Source organism: Cataglyphis hispanica, chromosome 21 (genome assembly GCF_021464435.1).
Source record: "Cataglyphis hispanica isolate Lineage 1 chromosome 21, ULB_Chis1_1.0, whole genome shotgun sequence".
Classification (NCBI taxonomy): Eukaryota; Metazoa; Arthropoda; class Insecta; order Hymenoptera; family Formicidae; genus Cataglyphis; species Cataglyphis hispanica.
Genome location: NC_065974.1, coordinates 335,237 through 356,107, shown reverse-complemented (window position 1 = coordinate 356,107; position 20,871 = coordinate 335,237). Strand labels below are relative to the sequence as shown.

General features: G+C 30.6%; 2 protein-coding genes and 1 long non-coding RNA gene across 4 annotated transcripts in view; 2 read left to right on the top strand and 1 right to left on the bottom strand.

The window, feature by feature from the left end:
• The first annotated feature begins 7 nt into the window (after nt 1-7).
• On the top strand, nt 8-6,271 carry LOC126857388 (calcium permeable stress-gated cation channel 1). Its single transcript, XM_050606760.1, has 12 exons — nt 8-176; nt 672-801; nt 939-1,156; nt 1,256-1,535; nt 2,111-2,214; nt 2,323-2,515; nt 2,650-2,764; nt 2,845-3,041; nt 3,218-3,544; nt 3,703-3,978; nt 4,076-4,309; nt 4,631-6,271. The coding sequence occupies exons 1-12, from the start codon at nt 157-159 to the stop codon at nt 4,829-4,831; spliced, it is 2,295 nt and encodes a 764-aa protein (XP_050462717.1). The 5' UTR covers nt 8-156; the 3' UTR covers nt 4,832-6,271.
• LOC126857385 (histone-lysine N-methyltransferase NSD2) lies at nt 5,781-14,695 on the bottom strand. Its single transcript, XM_050606752.1, has 14 exons — nt 14,450-14,695; nt 14,111-14,309; nt 13,495-13,783; nt 12,810-13,219; nt 12,007-12,724; nt 11,643-11,809; nt 11,215-11,533; nt 10,888-11,110; nt 10,605-10,797; nt 9,970-10,399; nt 9,641-9,899; nt 9,342-9,559; nt 8,638-8,861; nt 5,781-7,085 (listed from the first exon to the last, which is right to left on the bottom strand). Exons 1-14 carry the CDS (start codon nt 14,479-14,481, stop codon nt 6,876-6,878), a joined length of 3,891 nt encoding a protein of 1,296 aa, XP_050462709.1. The 5' UTR covers nt 14,482-14,695; the 3' UTR covers nt 5,781-6,875.
• Nucleotides 14,696-15,538: 843 nt separating this feature from the next.
• Nucleotides 15,539-20,871, top strand: part of LOC126857414 (uncharacterized) — a 30,289-nt gene continuing 24,956 nt past the window's right edge. The window contains exons 1-2 of one of the 2 annotated variants that reach the window (XR_007688495.1): nt 15,539-15,675; nt 18,915-18,990. This is a non-coding gene — a long non-coding RNA (uncharacterized LOC126857414). Of the gene's footprint in view, nt 15,676-16,594; nt 18,991-20,871 lie in introns of those variants that run through there. The other variant, XR_007688494.1, reaches the window with a different exon arrangement.

The window sequence follows — 20,871 nt, the reverse complement described above, 5'->3', positions numbered from 1 at the left end:
GGTTACTTTCGCGAGGAGAGCGCGCACTTGTGTCTGACTGACAGCACTCAGCTCAGTATGACCCAGCATACGATGTGTCAAATTGACACATGTTCGCTAACATGCTCTTTCGTATTTGTTTAACGACATACTGATTCTAGCACATCTCGATTGACCATGGATTACTACCCAGAAAAGTAAGTGATAGAATTATTAATGTCATAATCGTATGTGTGTTTTTCTTTTACATCATTTATTGCGCGATGTTTCCTCAAATTAGCTGTTCTCTTATCGCGTTCGTTATCTTTTTGTATCGCAATTAATGCGATCTTATTTTGTTTGTATGTACATCTCGATAATTTCTCGTTCGAGCAAAAGCAATGCGTGAAGGTAATGCGACATTAGATTTTGTCATATTTTCTTTCTGTCAGAGCATAACATACTTCCATCTGTATTATATATTTGTTTATCGAAGCGTATAATCTGTGCGCACATAAGTGTAAATGATAAACACACAATTCATGCCTTGTTTGAGTAATAGTACTCAAACAATCTTTTTTAGCATATGTAAATAAGATTATAAATTGTGTCGTGTTCTAGTGGAATTCAATATATTTCCAATCATATTACTATTTGTTAAAAATATTTGTATATATAAATATTGTAATAATATTGTTCGATATATATTACAGCAACATATCTGGGCATGATACTCCATCCCGAGAGACATGCATTCCATTTCCCCGAAATAATAGAACAATAATCACAGATGTCTACGCAGGAATACCTGAGAACTTGTTGTTGAATGTAATAGGATTTGTGGTAAGATTTTACTTCATTACTTGGAATATATATTGTCAAATAATAATTAGTTAATGACACATGAATAAAAGATACTATGTAGTTTAGTATATGACACATATTAAATTGATATTTAATATAACATTATGTTATTTAAGATTTTAGTTACTTTATTTGGCTTATTACGTAAGAAAGCTTGGAACTATGGACGCCTTGCATTATTACATAAGTCTGATAATAGATGGATGGAGCTGTTCTATGGTGTTAATGAAAATAGAGACACTGATCCTTTGTGTATAGAAGCTTCTGTCAATTCTCAACTCTCTCAATTGGATAGAGGATTTTTCTCGTGGATTATTACTGCTTTCAAGATTACGTTAGTATTCTCAACATATATAAAATTTTTTATTTATGTAGCAATTATGTTTCAGAATATATCTACAATATAATTTATAATATTCTTTTACATTTGCAGCGACAATGAATTATTACAACGTGCAGGCCCTGATGGGTTATTGTATATTTTGTTCGAGCGTTGCTTAATCATATTAACCATTATGATGCTTATTGTATCGTTGTGTATAGCTCTGCCCATAAACTTTCATGGGACCATGCAACCAGGAAACAGTACAACATTTAGTCATACAACATTATCAAATCTAGATCCCTCCTCTAATTGGATTTGGGTCTACACGGTATTGCTCTTATCTTATCTACCAGTTGGTGGATTTGTTATGAGACGTTGTTTGAAGCAGGTATTACAGTAATTATTATTTCAAACTCTTCTATTATCTGTTTTATAACATGTTTTGTTTTTTTTATAAAAAAATATAATTGAAACATATGAATGTTATGACATTTGTATTTTATCATATACAGGGTGTCCTGCAAAGATTGTGCCAACGCTCGTGAGCGGGTAGAGGACAGTAAACTGAACAGGAAAGTCCTTTACCATTTTGCAATTTTCGCAATAATTATTGAAATGTTAATTAAAAGGTATTGGTGAATAAGCACGCGTTTCGCGCGGTTAGACCATGGGACGTACGCTTTAGGCGTGACAGCGCCGAGCTTCATAGTGTCGTACGGCAACTCTGGCACGCCTAGAGCGTACATCTCATGGTCTAGCCGCGCGATAGCCGCGCGAAACGCGTGCTCATTTGCTAATACTTTTTAATTAATATTTTAATAATTATTGCGAGAATTGCAAAATGGTAAAGGACTTTTCTGTTCAGTTTACTGTCCTCTACCCGCTCACGAGCGTTGGCACGATCTTTGCAGGACACCCTGTATATATAAAGTTATGTATGAGAATTTTTGTATATGGAAACAGGTACGAGATACCAGGCCTACTGGAGAATTTGCAGCAAGAACATTATTGATTACAGATATACCAAAACATCAATGTACTGTTGAAAATCTTACAGAATATTTTAAGTATGTATATATGTATATATTTGCATACGAAGGAGAATCTTCTTGTATTATAAATTTTCATTGATATAATTATCATGTGGATATTCTTTAAATTGACAATACTTCCAGAGAAGCATTTCCCACTTTAACAGTGGAGGACATTACATTAGCTCATGATATACAGCGTCTTTCAAAATTGGATGCAGAAAGAGATTGCGCGGAGCAAGCGCGCTTATATTGCGAGAGTTATGCTAAGAAGAGAGAACCTTTGAAAATGTATCCTCATCCATGTGGTCAAGTTCTTGGAACTTGCTGCAAAAAGGTAAGTGTAAAATCAATAAAATTATAAATATATAAAATATAAAGACGATTATTTTATTGTGTAGTAAACACACACACAGCTATATATCGCGCATATTATTATTATTTTTAACACTTGAAAATTTGAATTTGCAGCAAGTGGATGCTCAAGAATTTTATACTAATGAAGAAATACGATTAACAGCATTGATTGAAGAAGAAAAGAAAGTAGTACTTAGTAAACCTCTTGGAGTAGCTTTTATAACTTTAGGTATTTCATTTAATATATATAATGCATTTTTTTTATTTTATAAATAGAATAAGAAAATTTACGATAAATATAATCAACAGGAACACCTGGTGCAGCTAAAACTATGCGCAAACAGTTGAGGTCCTCGCCGAATATAAAATGGATCGTAGATTATGCTCCAATGCCATCAGATATATTTTGGGAAAACCTAAGTATCCCCAGGCCATGCTGGTATCTAAATGCTGTATTAATAAATTTCGCTTTGGGGTTAATATTATTTTTCCTTACTACACCAGCTGTAAGTCAATTTTTTTCAGCAAGAGCACATTTTGCAATAAAAATTATACAAATTAAAAAGAAAGATACATAATAAAGAAATACAAGATATATAAAATATTTTAACATAATAAATAACAAAATTTTTTTTAGAAAGAATATATATATATATATATGAAGTTGCTTTTTTTATTTTAGGTCATAGTAACAACTGTCAATAAATTACCGATTACTGGAGAGATTATGAATTTGAGCACAGTGGTTTCATCCTTTCTGCCTACTGTACTCTTAGTCAGTGTAGCTGCTTTAATGCCTGCATTAGTTGCGAGGTGCGAATCACTTGTAAGACATTGGACCAGAAGCAGCTTAAATCGTACCATTATGAGAAAAACATTGTTACTTTTGCTACTGATGGTGCTTATATTACCTAGCCTAGGATTAACCAGTGCAGAAGCATTCCTAGAATGGACTTTAAAGGAGCGAAATAACACAGCAAAATGGGAATGTGTATTTTTGCCAGATCAGGTGAGAGACAAGAGTGTATGTGCGTGTTCATGTATGTATGTGTATCCACATTTTTATAAATGAAAAATATTATAAATATTTTAATAAGTAAAATTTTTTGTTTTTTTTTTAAATATTTAATTTTACACAAATCTGTATCAGAAATATAAAATTTGTAGGGAGCTCTTTTTGTAAATTATGTAATAACTGCCGCCTTGCTCGGGAGTGGATTAGAATTGGTTAGATTTCCGGAACTCGCACTGTATACCTTCAGACTCTGTATAGCTCGCAGTCGAGCGGAAAGGATACATGTTAGAAAAGCAGTTCTATGGGAGTTCCCGCTGGGAGCTCATTATGCATGGTTACTCTTGGTCTTTACTATGACAACTGTCTATAGCCTGGCGTGTCCGTTAATCACTCCCTTTGGTCTACTCTACCTTGTAGTTAAACACTTGGTATGTTTGACTTGGCACTATGCAATTTTGAAATCATTTTCTGATGTTTTAGATTTATATATTTTTTTAAATAAAAATATTAACTTTTGATGGACAGGTGGACAGGCATAATTTATGCTTTGCTTATGGACCAAGTATTGGTGGTGGTCAACTAGCTGGAGCGGCAGTTGGTGCTGCAGGAGCTGCACCAGTTTTAGCGCAAGCTGCTCTTTTGGCCTTAGGCTTGGTGCGAGGAGGTCTGTCCCCATTAGCCGCAGTACAACTCAGCGGTCTCTGTGCAACCATTTTAGGTCTGGTAACTGGTGCTGCGTTGCCGTTATCGAAACCTAAGGTATTATATATAAAGATATATAAAATATTAAGAGTATTAAATTATTATAATATATGTAGCTCGAAATAGTTTTATGGGAGGATTCTGTTGAACATTTTCGAACGAATTATTGAACAATCAATATAAAAAAAAAAAAAATTTTAGATTTAAATCTTGAAGTTCAAATTTTATATAATATACTTTACAATTTATACATATCAAAATGATTAAAAAATAATAAACCAGGTAGAAAAAAAAGAAAAAAAAATTTTAAATTTTAGTGAGTCCTCTTTTTTAGGAATATATTAATTATTTTATTTAATTGTTGATCAATTCTATTAGACACAAGTACCGAAAAGGGATCTTTCGACGGGTCAAAATTTCATCGCACCAGTATTACGAAAGAATATGACATTTTTGGAAGAAACTATATCGACTGCTTCGGACTCGGAAGCGAATTTACCAAGTCCGAGAAGTACCACTTCCTCTATGCAAGAAAGTCCAAAACTTTACCAAAACTATGGTGGTGAGCAAAGAGTTTAATACCTGTATTTGTATTACACCTGATATATATATATATATATATATATATATATATATATATATATATATACATGGATATGTAGAATGCTCTGTAATTTAAGAATCTATATATAATATATATATATATATATATATATATATATATATATATACTCTAATTATTAATACATTAATAAGCTAATTATGCAAGCTAGAGAAAAATTATAACACAAATAATGTACATTTTAACATTTCTTATATAGATAGATATATATCACATTAACACAAGTTAATATTATTTATTATAATTATACGTTATTTAGAAAAATTAATTTAGAAAAATTACAAAATACTATTTTAGGATTATTCTCTTTATCTATTCTTTTATTTATAAATATATTTATAAATCTTTATTATATATCACATGCAATGCGTTTAATAGTTTATCATAACAGAAAATATGAAAATGATTATATATTTAATTACTCTATACTTGTGTATAAAATAAAGCCTTATTGTATTTCTTACTGATAATATACTCCATGTAATCGCTATTTGAAGAATTTCAATGAGAAGAACAAACAGAGCTATATCTTTTCAAATTTAGCAGCATAAAAACGAAATATCTATTAAATCAATTTATTATATTTTAATATTTTATAACTCTGTATCATAGTAGTGTCAACACGTAATATTGCTATATAATATCTTTAAATGAATAAGCTTGCAATTATATATAACACATTTCACATGTGAAAATAATTTTTAGTCAATAAAGTGCAGTAATTTTTCAGTTTTCCGTTTTATAAATAATGTTTATATTTTTACAAGAAAATTCGAAATAATCTTTAGGTAATAATATGTACATATCATTATCTAATTCAACGTCAAATTACAATAATAATCATAATTTATTAATGATTATGGATTGGCTCTTACCATCTTACTATAATGATTATAACACAGAAAATATGATTAAGCAGGATGCTTTATTTCCATTGTGAGAATAATATAGAGAATCCTATAATATTTACGTACTGCTTATTGTATTTATACGGAAGCATGATACATATTACAATTACATATATGTATACGTAATAAATTTTTTGGCGTATACATATATTCAAATCTTAAAACTGTATAATTCAACATATCGACTTATGACTCGGTTAATCTATATTCTTTCGATTTTCTCAAAATGTTCTTTCACCAAGTTAATTCAAAGTTTTTTCATGATAAATAATTAATAAGTATTTTAGTAATTAGACATGTATCTGTACAATTTCTTAAAAATTATAAAGTTTTGCGATTCTGATAATAATCTACTTTTTGCATTCATATCTTGTTTCTACATTTAAGAAACGTAAGAATGTAGAACTTATTTTATATATAATGCTATTTCAATGAATTAAATGCATTTTGTCATCTAAAGAATTAAAAGTCAAATATTATAAAGATCAATTATGTGTCTTGTCCACTTGTGTAAACTTATTACAAAATAATTATTATTCTTTTTTTTTCTACATAAACATATCATTAATTTATCCCACAAAACATTTTACAAAATGTGAGGCAGTGGAGATATTTATTGCAAATCTGAAGAGTCAATAGAAAATGATAAACATGATTGGGTTGGAAAAGTTTGCTTATTCCCCCTCCCCCCTCTCTTTCTCTCTCATTAAGGCACTAGTTATCGTGTAAAATTTTATAACATAATAAATAACATATTTGCAATATAAAAAAAATTATAATTATCAAATATTTTTCTATTTGTTTTCGAGATTATATTATGTAATGGATTATGTTACTGTGATACTCTACGTATAGTTTTTAATATTTTATATAATTATATATAGTTATGTGTGTGTATATAATTATATATTAGACATATAATATTATAACATATTATATGTATATTAAGAAACCCATAAATAATATATATTATAACATATTATTATAATATATTACAATAATATATATTATATATATGATAAGATATTGGAGAGTGAGAGAGCACGAATTTTATTATATGAATAATGAAGTATCATTGAATGACCGAAGATTCTTATTCACACAAGCTACCACCAATTATAGCTTCCAATTGACTAGATGTAAGATTACTTAACTCCTTTGCTTGACTTTCTTCCCGTTGCGATTTATATGTTTTCTTCTTCATTGTCCTTGAATTTTTATCATACGACACAAAATTAGTCTCGAGATTGCTTTCTTCCTCTTCCTTCTGAGATTCTTCGCTCTCTTCACTGCTTAGATGAACCTACGAGGCATATTATTGTTTAAAATGATCTTTGCAAAAAATGCAATATTTTAAAAATAGATATTTGAGTAAAAATATATATTAAAAAAGATATATAAATTTTTAAATAATAGATGATAGAGAGAGAGAGAAAAAAATATATTTGTATTAGACACACGGAAGTGTCTCGATTAAATAATCATTTTCTCTCTTTTTTTTATTTTAAAGGACGTAGATCATAATATAATTTCAAATTATCAACTCATAAGAAACAATCACTCAAATGATTAAATTTGAGTTAGAAAAAAAATCGATTTCTGAAACATTTTTGCTTAATACATAATAAAAAAATTAATTAAATTAAAACAGTGTTCTATATATATTACAAATAAATAAAATAAGTAAAGAAAGCATTTAAGAATTGTCACTTGAGTAATAATTCGCGATTAAATATATCTGGATGCATATGAGATATTAGTATAGTTAAGATTAAGATAAGTTTAAGATTCGCATAATCAAAGTACTTTTTAAAAATTAAACACTATTACTCACCATGTCTTAAGCAAATAGAAAAATATAATAAATAAACTTATTTCTTATTAAATGCATAAATATAAAAATATGGAATGAAAAATATATGAATATTAACTAGTTATACTATATATATATATATATATATATATATATATATATATATATATATATATATATATACACATTTACATTCACTTACAACTACTACCATTTGTAAGAAATCCACATCTAGTATACAGTGTAAAAATTCTCATTCACAAATATAAAATTAAATTAATTTTTTTTTTAATCAAATAAACTATATTGCCAATTTGAAGGAATATGGGATGATGGGGACAATGAAAAATAATTAAAAATAAAAGATTTCAGATATTTCTTCTGTTTCTCTTTGTTTTTTCAAAACATATGTGCTTCTTTCCAATTTTACAGCATAACTGTCATTATGTTACAACATTATAACAATAATTGTTGCTTTCCTTATGTATGTATAGAACAGCCGCGAATAAAAATTTTGATATATTGCATAATGCAATTAAAATGTTTGTATAAAAGAATATCTTATCCCTCGTTATTTATGTATTCTTTACATATCAATTATGACTTTTATGTTCAAATTATAATTTAGATTCATATTTTTGTGCAAATATATTTATAAAATAACGCAAATTTTCATAACGAAGTAAATAAGATCGTAGTTCCTTTGGCAAATTACAAACGCATTCACTTGTTTAGTCTTATTTAGCCTCTATCAAAACACTTTAATTTTATAAATTGTATCACTGATTTTGAATAAATTCTTTGATACATAAATTTTTCTCTCATGCTCTACCACCACCAAAGAAATATGCAGTCAATTCAGTTGTGCGCAAATAATACAGAGATGTACAAATTAAGGATACAAAACGCTAATTGCATCGCAAACGTACAAAATACCTCTACGCGAAGCTGTATTGATATGCAAATAAGATTTGCGAAATTATTCATCTATTACAACGATTTTTGACTAATGACACAAATAGGGAGCAAGGTTTCATCTCACCTCTACAATAGAAACTCTTGGTGATGGTTCACGCGTCGTAATTTTTTCCATTACGATCGGACTATCAGAACTTGTCGATAAGTATTCTTTATCTGTCTCGTTATCATTATCTGAATATTCCTTCTCGTCCTCGATAGATTTCTGTACATCCGCGTTTTCGTGTACCTTACATACGACGCCACCTTTCTCGCTGTCTCGTTCGAATAAATTACCATCAAGATGGACTAAGCACAGATAATAATGACATTTATTAATATTAATATCAATTTTTGCAATATATATTATATATAAATAAAATGTCCTTATAACCAATATCTTTTTTAACCAAGTTGAGAAATCGTTTTTCTTCAGCAAAATTATCCGCCGAATGAAATTATAATTTATTGCATTTTGTCAATTTTAATATATATATATATATATATATATATATATATATATATATATATATATTCTAGAGTCAGTTAATGTTTGAAATTAAAATGTTGTTAAAGTAAAATTCATTTGAAATTCATTAAAAAATTGCTCATGTCGTTTTCTTTTCTATAAGTTAATTATTTAAACAGTCACTAAATATAGATGTCTCGACATTTTCATTCAGGAAAAATTGATTTCAAGTTGGTCAAGAAATCTATACTGAAAACACATCTGCTGGTTTTAGGACAGTCTATGTATGCTGCAAATATACGTCAACATCATTTTATTACCTTGACAGAAGGCAGTGCTGCAGAAGGAACAGTGCGCGGACGTTCGACGTCCGCATTCTACACAATGGTGCCAAGGACAACTAAATTTCAATTCTGCATCATCAATTAAGACGCATGTTGCGTGATATTTTTTGTTACAAGTTCTTTGCGAGCAAATTATAGAATTGCTCAGATCCGATATTTCTTGCCCACATCGCCAACACATAAACTTTCTTGATCTAAAATCAACAAAATTCGTGATATATAATATATAATAAGAATCATGATAAGATGATAAGGATTAAATGTGCAACATATACCTTTTGTATCGTTTCGATTTATCAACTTTCTTCGATTGTGCTGTAGGTAACTGTTGTTTTTGCGCCTTCAAACCGATAAAGCCGCTACAATTCGGTGCACCGCAAAGACAAACTTTCCGCGTTTCTCCATCGGATGCTAAATTGTAATTAAACGTCAGCTCTTCACCGGATTCTATGTCGCGCAGAGCAAATAGACCGATACGCGTGTCTCCGTTCACTGTCCACTTTTGCGTTTCGCAGTTTGGTGCGCAGGAATGATCTGTAAATAATAACATAATTATTTTCGGGATATACAAAATATAGTTTCGCAACATGGCGTATATACTAACTCATAAATCGGCTGAGATTTCCCTTCGGTTCCGCGTCGATCGTTCGATTATTATCGATCGTTAGAAAATAGAAATTCTCATTTTTTAGTTCTTTCTTCTGATGCAATCTCCGTTTATACTCAGCTTCATCTATAACTTCTCCCACGTACTCGATGACAAATTGTCCTGCTTTAATATCCTCCAAAGTTCTCAAACCCCAACCGCGGCCCACGGTGTGAAATGGCTCCATTGCTGGATATTGACGCCGCACGAACGATTGGTTCATGCATTTGTTTCCAGCTGGGCAGATTCCAGAACTGCATTCCACCAACAGTATGCGATTCAAACAATCTGTACCCGGTGCGCAAGGATTGTCCCAATTAGGGTCACACTCGCATGCCACGATGCTCTCGACTTCGACTGGTTTGACGTTACCCACTGGTTTATTGACCTGTCATACACCTATTTTCATTAAGACTTCCACCATCTCACTGCAGTCTCTTATCAGATTATAACATGTTAATAATAAATTGTATACACATATATCATTTTTCACTTTTATCAAAATACTCAAATTTTAAATAAACAATAATAAATTATTAAATGAAAAAGATATATAAAGATATTATATATATAAAATCTGGTATAAACCGTACTTTTAATTTTACATATGGAGGCGGTTTCAGTCCTTTTGGTTCCTTAGTCATGGATCGCTCTGCCTTTAATTGCTGATGTATTTTATTGGCTTCTTGTAGAGCTAGTCGATATGTATCGTCCATTACAGTCGTCTTTTTCCCTATAGGTGGTTTTATATTTGCGTCACCATCTTGATATAAAAAAGCTCGGCCTCTGAAAGAGATGATCGAAGTAGAAAAATATGGACATTTATCACAATAATGTAGATATATTTTGTGTGTAAGAAAAAATATTTCTATTTACCTATGCACCCAATAATAATCATTAGACCCCAAAAACATTACGCAAAATTTACCGGGATTGTGAGGGATAGCCTCTACATTTTCAGGAATTTCCTGTGGATAACATATACGCGATGGCCACCATCGATAATGACCGAGTTTCACCCACACAACTTCTCCATATAAGGGTAGTCTCCCTGTCTCACAATCTTCACAGATAAACCCACCGTCAGGCGCATTTATACCTAAATTTGTTCCGATACAAGAATAATTTATTTATTATTACATATATATGTATTTGATATTAACTAAATAAGTTTGTGAGAGATTTCAATTTGTAAAAAGTTACCAAGACATTCCACATGAAAAGAAGTCGGACATGTGTCGCAACAAATGAGGCTTCCGCCTCGCGTACACAGAAAGCACCACGCTGCATTCAATGGAGGATATCGTGCTTTGTAATGCTTTGGGCATACAATTTGACTGCCTGTGAGAATCACTGAACCAGCAGGTAGACACAATGTAGAAGCATGATAAGACGAGGGGCAACGGACGCATCTCGCGATCTTTTCATTCGGAGCACGCGAATGATTGTCTTGAGGATTATCAGAACTGCATGTGTGACATACATGATATGGACACGTCAAACGTCCTCCTTGCCAATGCGACTAAGTAAAATGCAAACGTTTATCATCATTGTTAAAAAAAAATTATTAAAAAAAACGATATAAATTTAATATAATATAATATATGATATAGTAAAATATAAAGTTTTACCTGAGGCCACGAGTTCAAACATTTGGAATGATAATGCTTTCCACAGGCTGCTACAATGCACCTTATTCTGTCTCCTTCCCTTTCATTGCATATGAAACAAGCGGGTGCTACTCCAGACAAACAATCGATACACTTGAATGTTTCATCTTCTTGCTCCTCGTTTTTACCTGAATTAAAATATTATTAATGTAAAAAATTAAATTATTTTATTATTAAATTAATATTATTAAATGTATGGCATATGTTAAATTTATTAAAAAAAAACTATTCGTCTTTTCTTATCTTATTAATGTAAAAGTTATGTAAAAAAAATTTTTTTTTACTAATATAATACATATTGCATTTTATTAATTATTATAATTACCATGATTTTCATGTTCACTATTAATACTTTTCTTAATTATATTTAAATCGTCAAGTATTCTGTCGTCCGATGTGTTCTCGTCAACAGAGTGCTCTGGACTAGATTCGCCAGGTTTTACACAAGACAAATGAAAATAAGAATAACAAGGTCCTTTACATCTCGTTAATTTGCCTGTCTTCTCACAAATCTGACAAACTTTCTCTTGCTTCATACCTTTAAAGAGATTATATGGTCTACCACGTTTAGTTTCTGAAACAGAACTTTCTTCTTTGTCAAGCTTACTTCTCTTTTTACTTTCTCTCGTACTTGTATCAGTCTCGATCGATGTCTCGAGGTCTTCATGATCTGGTGTACTTTCTTTCGAATGCGAACTATCACGTGTCATATATGATCGATACTTTTTTCGAAAAGCTGCATCCATACTATCCCAAGTTTTTCGCAAATATTTTTTAATATCAAGTTCTGATGCGTTTGGATATTCATCCTCCAACAAATCTCTATTTCGTTCGTAATAAACTTCAAATATACCATCTTCGTCTTCTTCATTTTTGTCGACTTTTGTATTGTCGTGAGAACTTTTATGACTTGAAGGAGATGAGGGTAAAGAATCCGAATTCAGTTTCAAATCAATTTTACCATTTACAGTTCGCGAATTTTTTGATTTCGATACTTCCGATTTACGCAATTTTGATACTTCCGACTTTTCTACATTATATATCTATAAAAATAAAAATGCGGTCTTTTATATACAACAAAAACAAGATCAAATTTATATTATGTATGTAAACAATTTTTAATATTACATTATCCTGCTTGGCGCGTTTGGCATCAGGCCCATTCTGATCATCAGTCGAATATTTTCTCTTATTGTTTTTATCCTTTTCATTGACAGTAGATGACTTTGCATCTTTAGACCTTGAAATTTTTATTTTTGGAGCAAAAGCTTCGGCTCTTTCTTCAATTGTCATTGGTTGCACTTGCATAGCTTCGTCAACAGCATTTTCCCATTTTGATTTTATTCCCTGTTTTACTACAAAAGCAGCAGCATATCTAGCATCCTTTTTTTTTGTTTCTGCTGTCAATGAGTCTGATAGTTTTATGAAGTCAGCAAGATTCGTAAATTGCATCATACAATTTGCCGAAACCCAGCTATGACGTCCCTTGTCTCCAAAATATTGAACATGTACCATCATGATATTTGACCTGGTTGTAACTATGCCAAGAAAGAAATAATAAAGAAGAGTTATTCAATAATTTATATGCCTATCAATAAATTTTCTTTCTAAAAATATATCTATAATAAATGATATTTAGATTATAAAATTTTAAATTTATATAAAATAAATTTTTAATTATGAATATTTAAATTTATAAAAATATAATTTAATTTCTACAATTATGCATTATACATATTTCTGAAATGCCATTTTTTCCAAATGTGTTACAATTTAGTGATTAATGAAATACATGAAAACTGTGGAAATATACCTTTCAATTTGTGATATATCATTGAAACTGGATCAAGTGTTACAACGCAAGGCCAAAATGGAAAATTGCCAACTCTGGCCCATGCTAACTGTCCTAGTACCCATTGGCATTCAATGGTAGGACTCGATACTTTTGAAGATAAGTCCTCTTCTGTACTACTTGAAACAGTAGAAGAGTCATTGACTTCATCTATATTAGTTACGGTATTAGTTATATTAATCTCATCTATACTGTCGCTACTATTATTCATGGAATTCTGTTGTCTACGTGACTTAGAAATCTTCAAATTCTGTAAAATCACACAAGAGTAATAAATATTATATTATTGCATGATTACAGATAAAGCTTCAAATTCAAAAAAAGCAATGTAATTATTTTTAAGAACTAAAAACTATACAATATCTATAAAAAAAACTTTAAATTCAGAAAATAATATTAGTAAGAATATAAAAGAATACATTAGATTATATATTTAACACATATTTTACACTAGTATGTGTATATCCCTTGGATTTTTTGATTGATACAAGAATATATAATCATCAAAAAAATCGACATCAGCATTACAAATGCCTTATCGAGTTTGTAAGATATACATAAAATATACAGCACATACCTGTAAAGAGTTAGCAACATTATTCGTGGAAGGCTTGGGTTTTATCATTCTACCATAACGACTTCTGCTAAGTAAACTGCCATTGTAATTATCGTTCGGGCCATCTCGACCGTTACACACATCCTCGTTCGGAGCTCCAACATTCTCGGCAGACTCGGCTAGTGTGGACACTGTGGACGCCTTGTTGGCCTCGACTTGGCTAATGGTATTCATAACTATATTATCAATATAGCATTTTCAAATTCTTATAGTCTGAATATTACGAATCATGGAAATGCATCGATTTTTCTAACGACGGTCGCCTACGAGAGTCATGAAACGCCAGCAGCAGAGGCTTACGCGTTGAAAACAATTTCCACTATCGCTGGCATCAGCGGCTGCCTTGGAGCGTCGAGAGTTACTCTCTCTTTAACGAACGACTGAATCTATCTCGTCCGGGGAACGAATGTCAGTTTCTGCACCACAAAAACCACCATGAAATCCTAGTTTCCGTCCTCTTGTACGTCCCAATTATTGTAATAATAACGAATTTTGGGCAAACCTCGCGGAGCTCCCTGGAGCAGGACGCGTTTCCCGCGATTTTGGGCGATCCTCACATTCGCGCTGTCGTTTCCGATAAAGTCACTAGATCGACAAAATCGCATACCTTTTTTACCGACTAGGTTATTTAATTCTTTTGTCAGTTCTCTCGCAAGAAGCGCGCGTATCGGACGACGCATTGAAGAGTGAAGATTAAAAATTGGAATTTGATTGAAAAATCAGAACAAAGAAGCTAAAAGTTCTTTTTTTCATTTTATCAAATTTCAATCTTTTAATACATTCTTTAATACATTCAGTCTGTGATACGGATGGACTTAAGAAGAAACATCGATACGGACTTATCTGAGGAAAGATCTATTATAAAAATTATTTTGTGCCAAAAATAATAATCATAATTAAAGGTATTTATTTATTTAAAAAAATGTTTTTATCATATATATATATATATATATATATATATATATATATATAAAATACATAGACGAAGTATATTCCCCTTCATCGCAAAAGATAGGCGTTTATGTTTATTTTTTATATGTCTATTTTTTTATATGTCTCTTATTATAATAATGGAAATATTCAGAATATCAAAATTATTTAAGCGATAAAAATATAATATACAAGTAGCTCGATCCCAATGAAATATTCAACATTAGATTAACTGTCTTTCTTGTATTTTACTGAGATTTTTCGTTTTCTCCAACGTCTTTTTTCAAACGCAGATAAATCTAGGGAATATAAGCACAAAAATCAAGAATAGAACTAATATTACCAAATACACTAGGCGTCGCTAGGTTTAGATACTTTCTATTTTCAAGTCGCATCGTATCTAGATATTTGTTCATCATGCCTGTAGATCACTGCAGATTGAAAATTTTATATAGTTACTGTTGCATTTTCTCTCGCTGAACGTTTCTTTTACATCCTTATCTTTATATTTACGTCTCACATAATTATTTTATAGCATAAACAGAAAACGCGGAAGAAGGATAAAGAAATGTACTGTGCAAGGTGCGTTATGAGAGGTAAACTATCCGCAGATTGAATGGCTGTATGTTTGTCGGCGTATTTCAGAGAAAAAGGCGGTAAATGTTCAGTACGTAAAAAAATTTGAAATGCAATATATGAGTTTAAAATATCGAAAATAATTCGAATATTAAATTTTTCGGTGCTCGTAATATTGCACGTTTACCTGCGAGCAATATTTATTCTTGATAATTTAGTTTTATAATAATCTTAATAATACTTATATATATAGTCGTGAGGAATTCTTACGACGGACATGTTTTTTCATTATCGATGTAATACATAACGGTAATCTACGCATGATACGATCTGTGCATAATATCAAACTGATAGTTTTCCTAGCATTTTTCATACTACGCAAGCAATATTTATTCTTGGTAATTTAAAATTATAACAAATATGTGATGAGAAACAAGTGATTATCATCATCGTATCATAATATAATTGTGAGGTATAATGTGAGATAATAAAGTAATTAATTAAGATAATTAATTCATCATTTTCGATAATATTATAGATTGTATAAGGTACATATGCGCGTATAACACGAGTAAGAAATGTAAAAAATCTAATTTGATAATGATACGATCCAATTTTTCGCTTCAAAATATTTAAAAATGTGATTTAAAAATACTTAGGTAAATTTGAACAACTATTTTCGATTAGCTTTTCTATAATTCAATGTTGAAATAATATTAAAATTTTGTGAATTAAAAAGATAAAATATTAAATGTAATATGCTTTTTATACATATATATATAATGAATTTATTTAAAAAGAAATGAAAAACAGCAAGAAGATATATTTCTCGGCGTGATAATATACAAAATTCAAAGTATTATTTTGTATTTGTACAACAAATTTAATGAGCATTAGATACATGAAAATGGTAATCATTGAAGAAAAATATAATTTAGAGATCATTCAGCTTATATTTATTCGACACAACATATCTTCTCATAAACATACACATAAACATACACATTAAACACTTAGACGTCAGAATAAACATTAAATAGTTTACAACGAGTTTGTTATTATTGTTTTCTATCATGAATACTTTCGCTTATTATTAATTCGTACGATCCATCAATAATATATCTCGAGACTATTTTTATTCTGTTATCCTCTTAACGCTTATATAGAAGTCGTTTGGTTGTAATAGCGTCACAAAGCATCAACAATTCGAATACAACGTTACAGCGAAATTCGATTGGCGATTTTTGGGGCCGGCGTTAGTATTATTTTATAATATGTAAAAATATATAAACAAATGCGGTCCCCCCTCCCTTTCTCTCTCCTTTTTTGGTTTGTTAATTCAGTTGTCTTTGTCCAAAAAGAGGATTAGTCATACACGAGTATCTCTTTCCTGATTTCAACCGCATAATCATAATACTTAAACGTAAGAAATACTCTCTATAAGACGAGACTCGTCATTAAATCTCTTTTTTTATCTTGATTATTACACAGGCATGAGAAAATCGGACCCATACACCAGCTTGTTAGATATCTACAATATAACGATACGACGTTAAATATAATAGGTACCTTATAGACTGTGACTTTACGATAAATGCGAGAGGCTGCTGCCCAACTTATAATATAACGATAATACATAGACAAGCGTCGTCCAACACCTTCCTAACAAAGAAATTTGTCGTTATATAATCGAGATTCAAACCGGTGCGAACCTATCGATTTCATTATTTAACAATATATCATTATCGTCGATCGATATTCGTCAAATATTTGTCGTTTGCCATTCCTAACGAAACAACGATCGATCGGTCCTTCGTATCGAATGCGGGGAAGGTTTTGCACTTTTTCATTGCTTATTGTCTGTTCACAATAGCAGCCACCACCGTTCGCTAATTCGCTTTTTTTTTTTTTAACACCCAATACGGAAGCATCGTTGTGGACGATGGCAATCGAATAACGCACGACGATACTTGCAACTTGATTTGACATACGTGTCTTTATGCAATTTTACTCTCTTGGCCATTCGCGTATATACGCGTATATACCTTGAAAAAAAAATATGTTAATTAAATGAAAGAGATCAATAGAAAGAGTTAATTCAAAAATTACAAAATTTCATATTTTTAAGATTCAAAATCTGTTTAAGATGATTAAAATTAAAAATAGATGAATAAATAGAATTTTTTTTCTCGTCTTTTCAATACTTTAATTATCATTTTGTATGTCTATACTTCACAAACAGTCAAATATAATTTTTCTAATTTATTTTTGGAAAATAAACTATTAGCATTATAATTAAGTGTGCAATGTTATGAAATAAAAAGAAATTGATTATAGCGTATGTATGTTTACTTATTATCATAGAATCATTTAATTATCTAATTCAGAGAAATATATAAAAGAAAAAATTGTCTGTATTCATTTAGTGGAATTGAAAAGTTAAAATTAAAAGTGCAAAATAAATCCAATCAATATTTTTTAATTCAACTTTTTTTGTAAAATATATTCGCATGGCAGAATTGACAGCCGTGATTATGAATTTTACTGTGCTTTTCACGATGGCAAAGTAGCATCCAATTATAGTCACAAGTCGTTTGTCAGGTAACAGTTATGTGTACGACTGGTATCGTATATACGTTATTTTGCATTTGCCGGAAGCACGTGTTGCGTGAAATCGCAGTCGATTCACGCGGCACGCGCTTTACAGATTTTTTTCTCCTTACGATTTGCTTCGATTAACACAGTCACATTGATTGCATCTGCAATTCGTACAATAGGTCTCGGCCGCCGCCGGCCGAGTCGATATGGTTTGAATAGTTACATGAGAGATTTACACAAATAATCTGCCTCCGATAAGAAACAACTATACACAGTCTACTTTTTTTCGGCGTATAATAATTCAAAAATGCTGTTTCTTTCTGAATCGATTCTTCATATTATTAAAATATTATAATTCGTATTAATCTCTTCCGTTCGAATTAGAGATCTGTTGCAATATTACTTAGAATAATATAATAGCGATAGTGTTTTCAACAACAATTTTTGATTGGCAATTATTCTCGATAATCGAGAAGTTATGAAACGACATATTAAGTTGCCTGAAAAGATTCGTCGCGTGCAATTTTTTTTTGTTTAGCTATGTTTTCAATACACAATTATTGATTAATGAAAAATTTATTATAAGTCAATTTGTACGCTAATTTATTTCTTTATCGAAAATCATACCATTTATTTAATGCAATTATTTTTTTTACCTTAGATTGAACTCTGGTAAGCGTGTACGATTATCGAATTCCAACGCAAGAGATTAAGGCTAGTACGACCACAACCGTATAGTAAGTATAGATATAGATATATCCTCCCTATGCCCAAGTTTTAATACAAAAACGAAGGGAGTAGATTTCAGTGGCTTTCAAAAATTCGATATTGCGTTTTTAACATTGATATAAACAAAAATTTATTTGATAATTTTAACGACACATATAAGCAAATAATTTCTCTCATATCTGTGAGTTTGATTATTTAAATAAATATAACCGAAATATATCTCTCCATACAAACATATAGCTTCATATATACATATATATATATATGTAGATATTGCATAGGAGAGTAAATCCAAAATGGATAAAACCACCGAAGTTATAGGAAATCGGTGTTACAACATTCTTTTTAAGGTATCTCAGCGGCGACAACGTTAGTTATTTTTACTATATTTACAGTTAGGGAAAGATTCATCAAATATATTGTGCGATATATAGTGTGTTCTGCAATATAGTACAATAGTTTAAAATCATGTAAATAAAGTATACTATCGCGATCATCGAGATTACTATTATTATTGAAGCAAGAATAATAATAATAATAATGATGATGCTAAAATATATGACGCAGAATGAAGTATTTATCATACAAAAATAAAACGAGAATGCAACTGATTAAACTGAGGGGAAGAAAAATAATTTGATTTTTAATATTGATACGCGCGTGGCTCGAAAAATCGTCAGAATTTCAATTCGCATACATTTTTTTATCTCTGTTTTTTTCACTTTTCTTACATTCATCTCCTGTGTAGTGTTTTGCATCTTCTTTTTATATAGATTCTCATAGACATTTTTAAGTATATGTATATGTATATTGCGACGAAGCGAGCGTTGACAAAGAATTCGCGAATCGAATTGACTCGCGTTTCGTACCGGGAGTAGGTGTGCAAAAATTTCTCTTACGCACCTTGTGTAATCGGAATCCGCAGTGGAAAGCTGTAGTGAATCGCCATAATTAATCACATTATCGCTCTTTCCTCTATCTCGCCTTTTCGGACCCCGTTTATTTGTCCTCTAGCTATACGAACAAGATTTTTGGCAAGATATCAACAAAATTCTAGTACATGTTGTCACGTTAATGGAGATTCTATAACTCTTCATTACTTCTATATTTTTCTACATTTTTCTATGATAATATATTCTCACAGCGTTTCAACACTGTTTAACGGTTTTTAGAACTAAGCTCACAATTAGAGATGATTGAATGAATTCAGGTAATAAGCAAACGCGCTATCATCTAATCACAAATTTCTTACCTGCGACTATATCAACAATATATCGCTTGAGAGCGTATCGCACGAGTTTAGTAGCTTAGGATCTCAACAAGTATATACTCTGTGCTCATCGTCGTATATAAGATACTTGGTCGTATATATGAATAATATAGCAACGAGATGCCGATAGGTAATAAATATACGACAATTTTCCAAATAACATTTACGTGAAGATACATAGATATAGACACATAGATTTTGTATATGTAGTAGATATAATACGTTTAATACGGATAATACGTTGCTACGCTATTCTCTATATTGCTTCTACGAACGTTTTTTTTTTTTTTTACGGGGTCCAGTCGGCAGATTTTTACCGTCTTTCCAATCGTCAAACAAATAAATCGTCACGGCTAGAGTTTCCCGCGGCGAATCCTCATAGAGTTTATCATATAATTCGCAAATTCTGCCAACGCTTCATACTCGGTCTCTATTCTACTCTATTCTATTCTATTCTATTCTATTCCATTCTTTTTTTCTTTCGCTCTCTCTCTCTCTCTCTCTCTCTCTTTCTCTTTGCATTCTTTATTTTATATAAGTTTAGATATACTAATTTTTATCGCGATAAATCCTACGGTATTCTCTATATATTCTTCCCAGCATGCATTGAAATTTGCGG

Coding starts and splice junctions, on each gene's coding strand:
- LOC126857385 (XM_050606752.1), bottom strand. CDS start 14,481: ATGCCAGCGATAGTGGAAATTGTTTTCAACGC. Junction 9,560..9,640: donor AAATCGAAACGATACAAAAG/GTATATGTTGCA, acceptor TGTTGATTTTAG/ATCAAGAAAGTTTATGTGTT. Junction 7,086..8,637: donor CAAGAGTTTCTATTGTAGAG/GTGAGATGAAAC, acceptor TATGCCTCGTAG/GTTCATCTAAGCAGTGAAGA.
- LOC126857388 (XM_050606760.1), top strand. CDS start 157: ATGGATTACTACCCAGAAAA. Junction 1,157..1,255: donor ATTACTGCTTTCAAGATTAC/GTTAGTATTCTC, acceptor TTACATTTGCAG/CGACAATGAATTATTACAAC. Junction 3,979..4,075: donor ACCTTGTAGTTAAACACTTG/GTATGTTTGACT, acceptor TTTGATGGACAG/GTGGACAGGCATAATTTATG.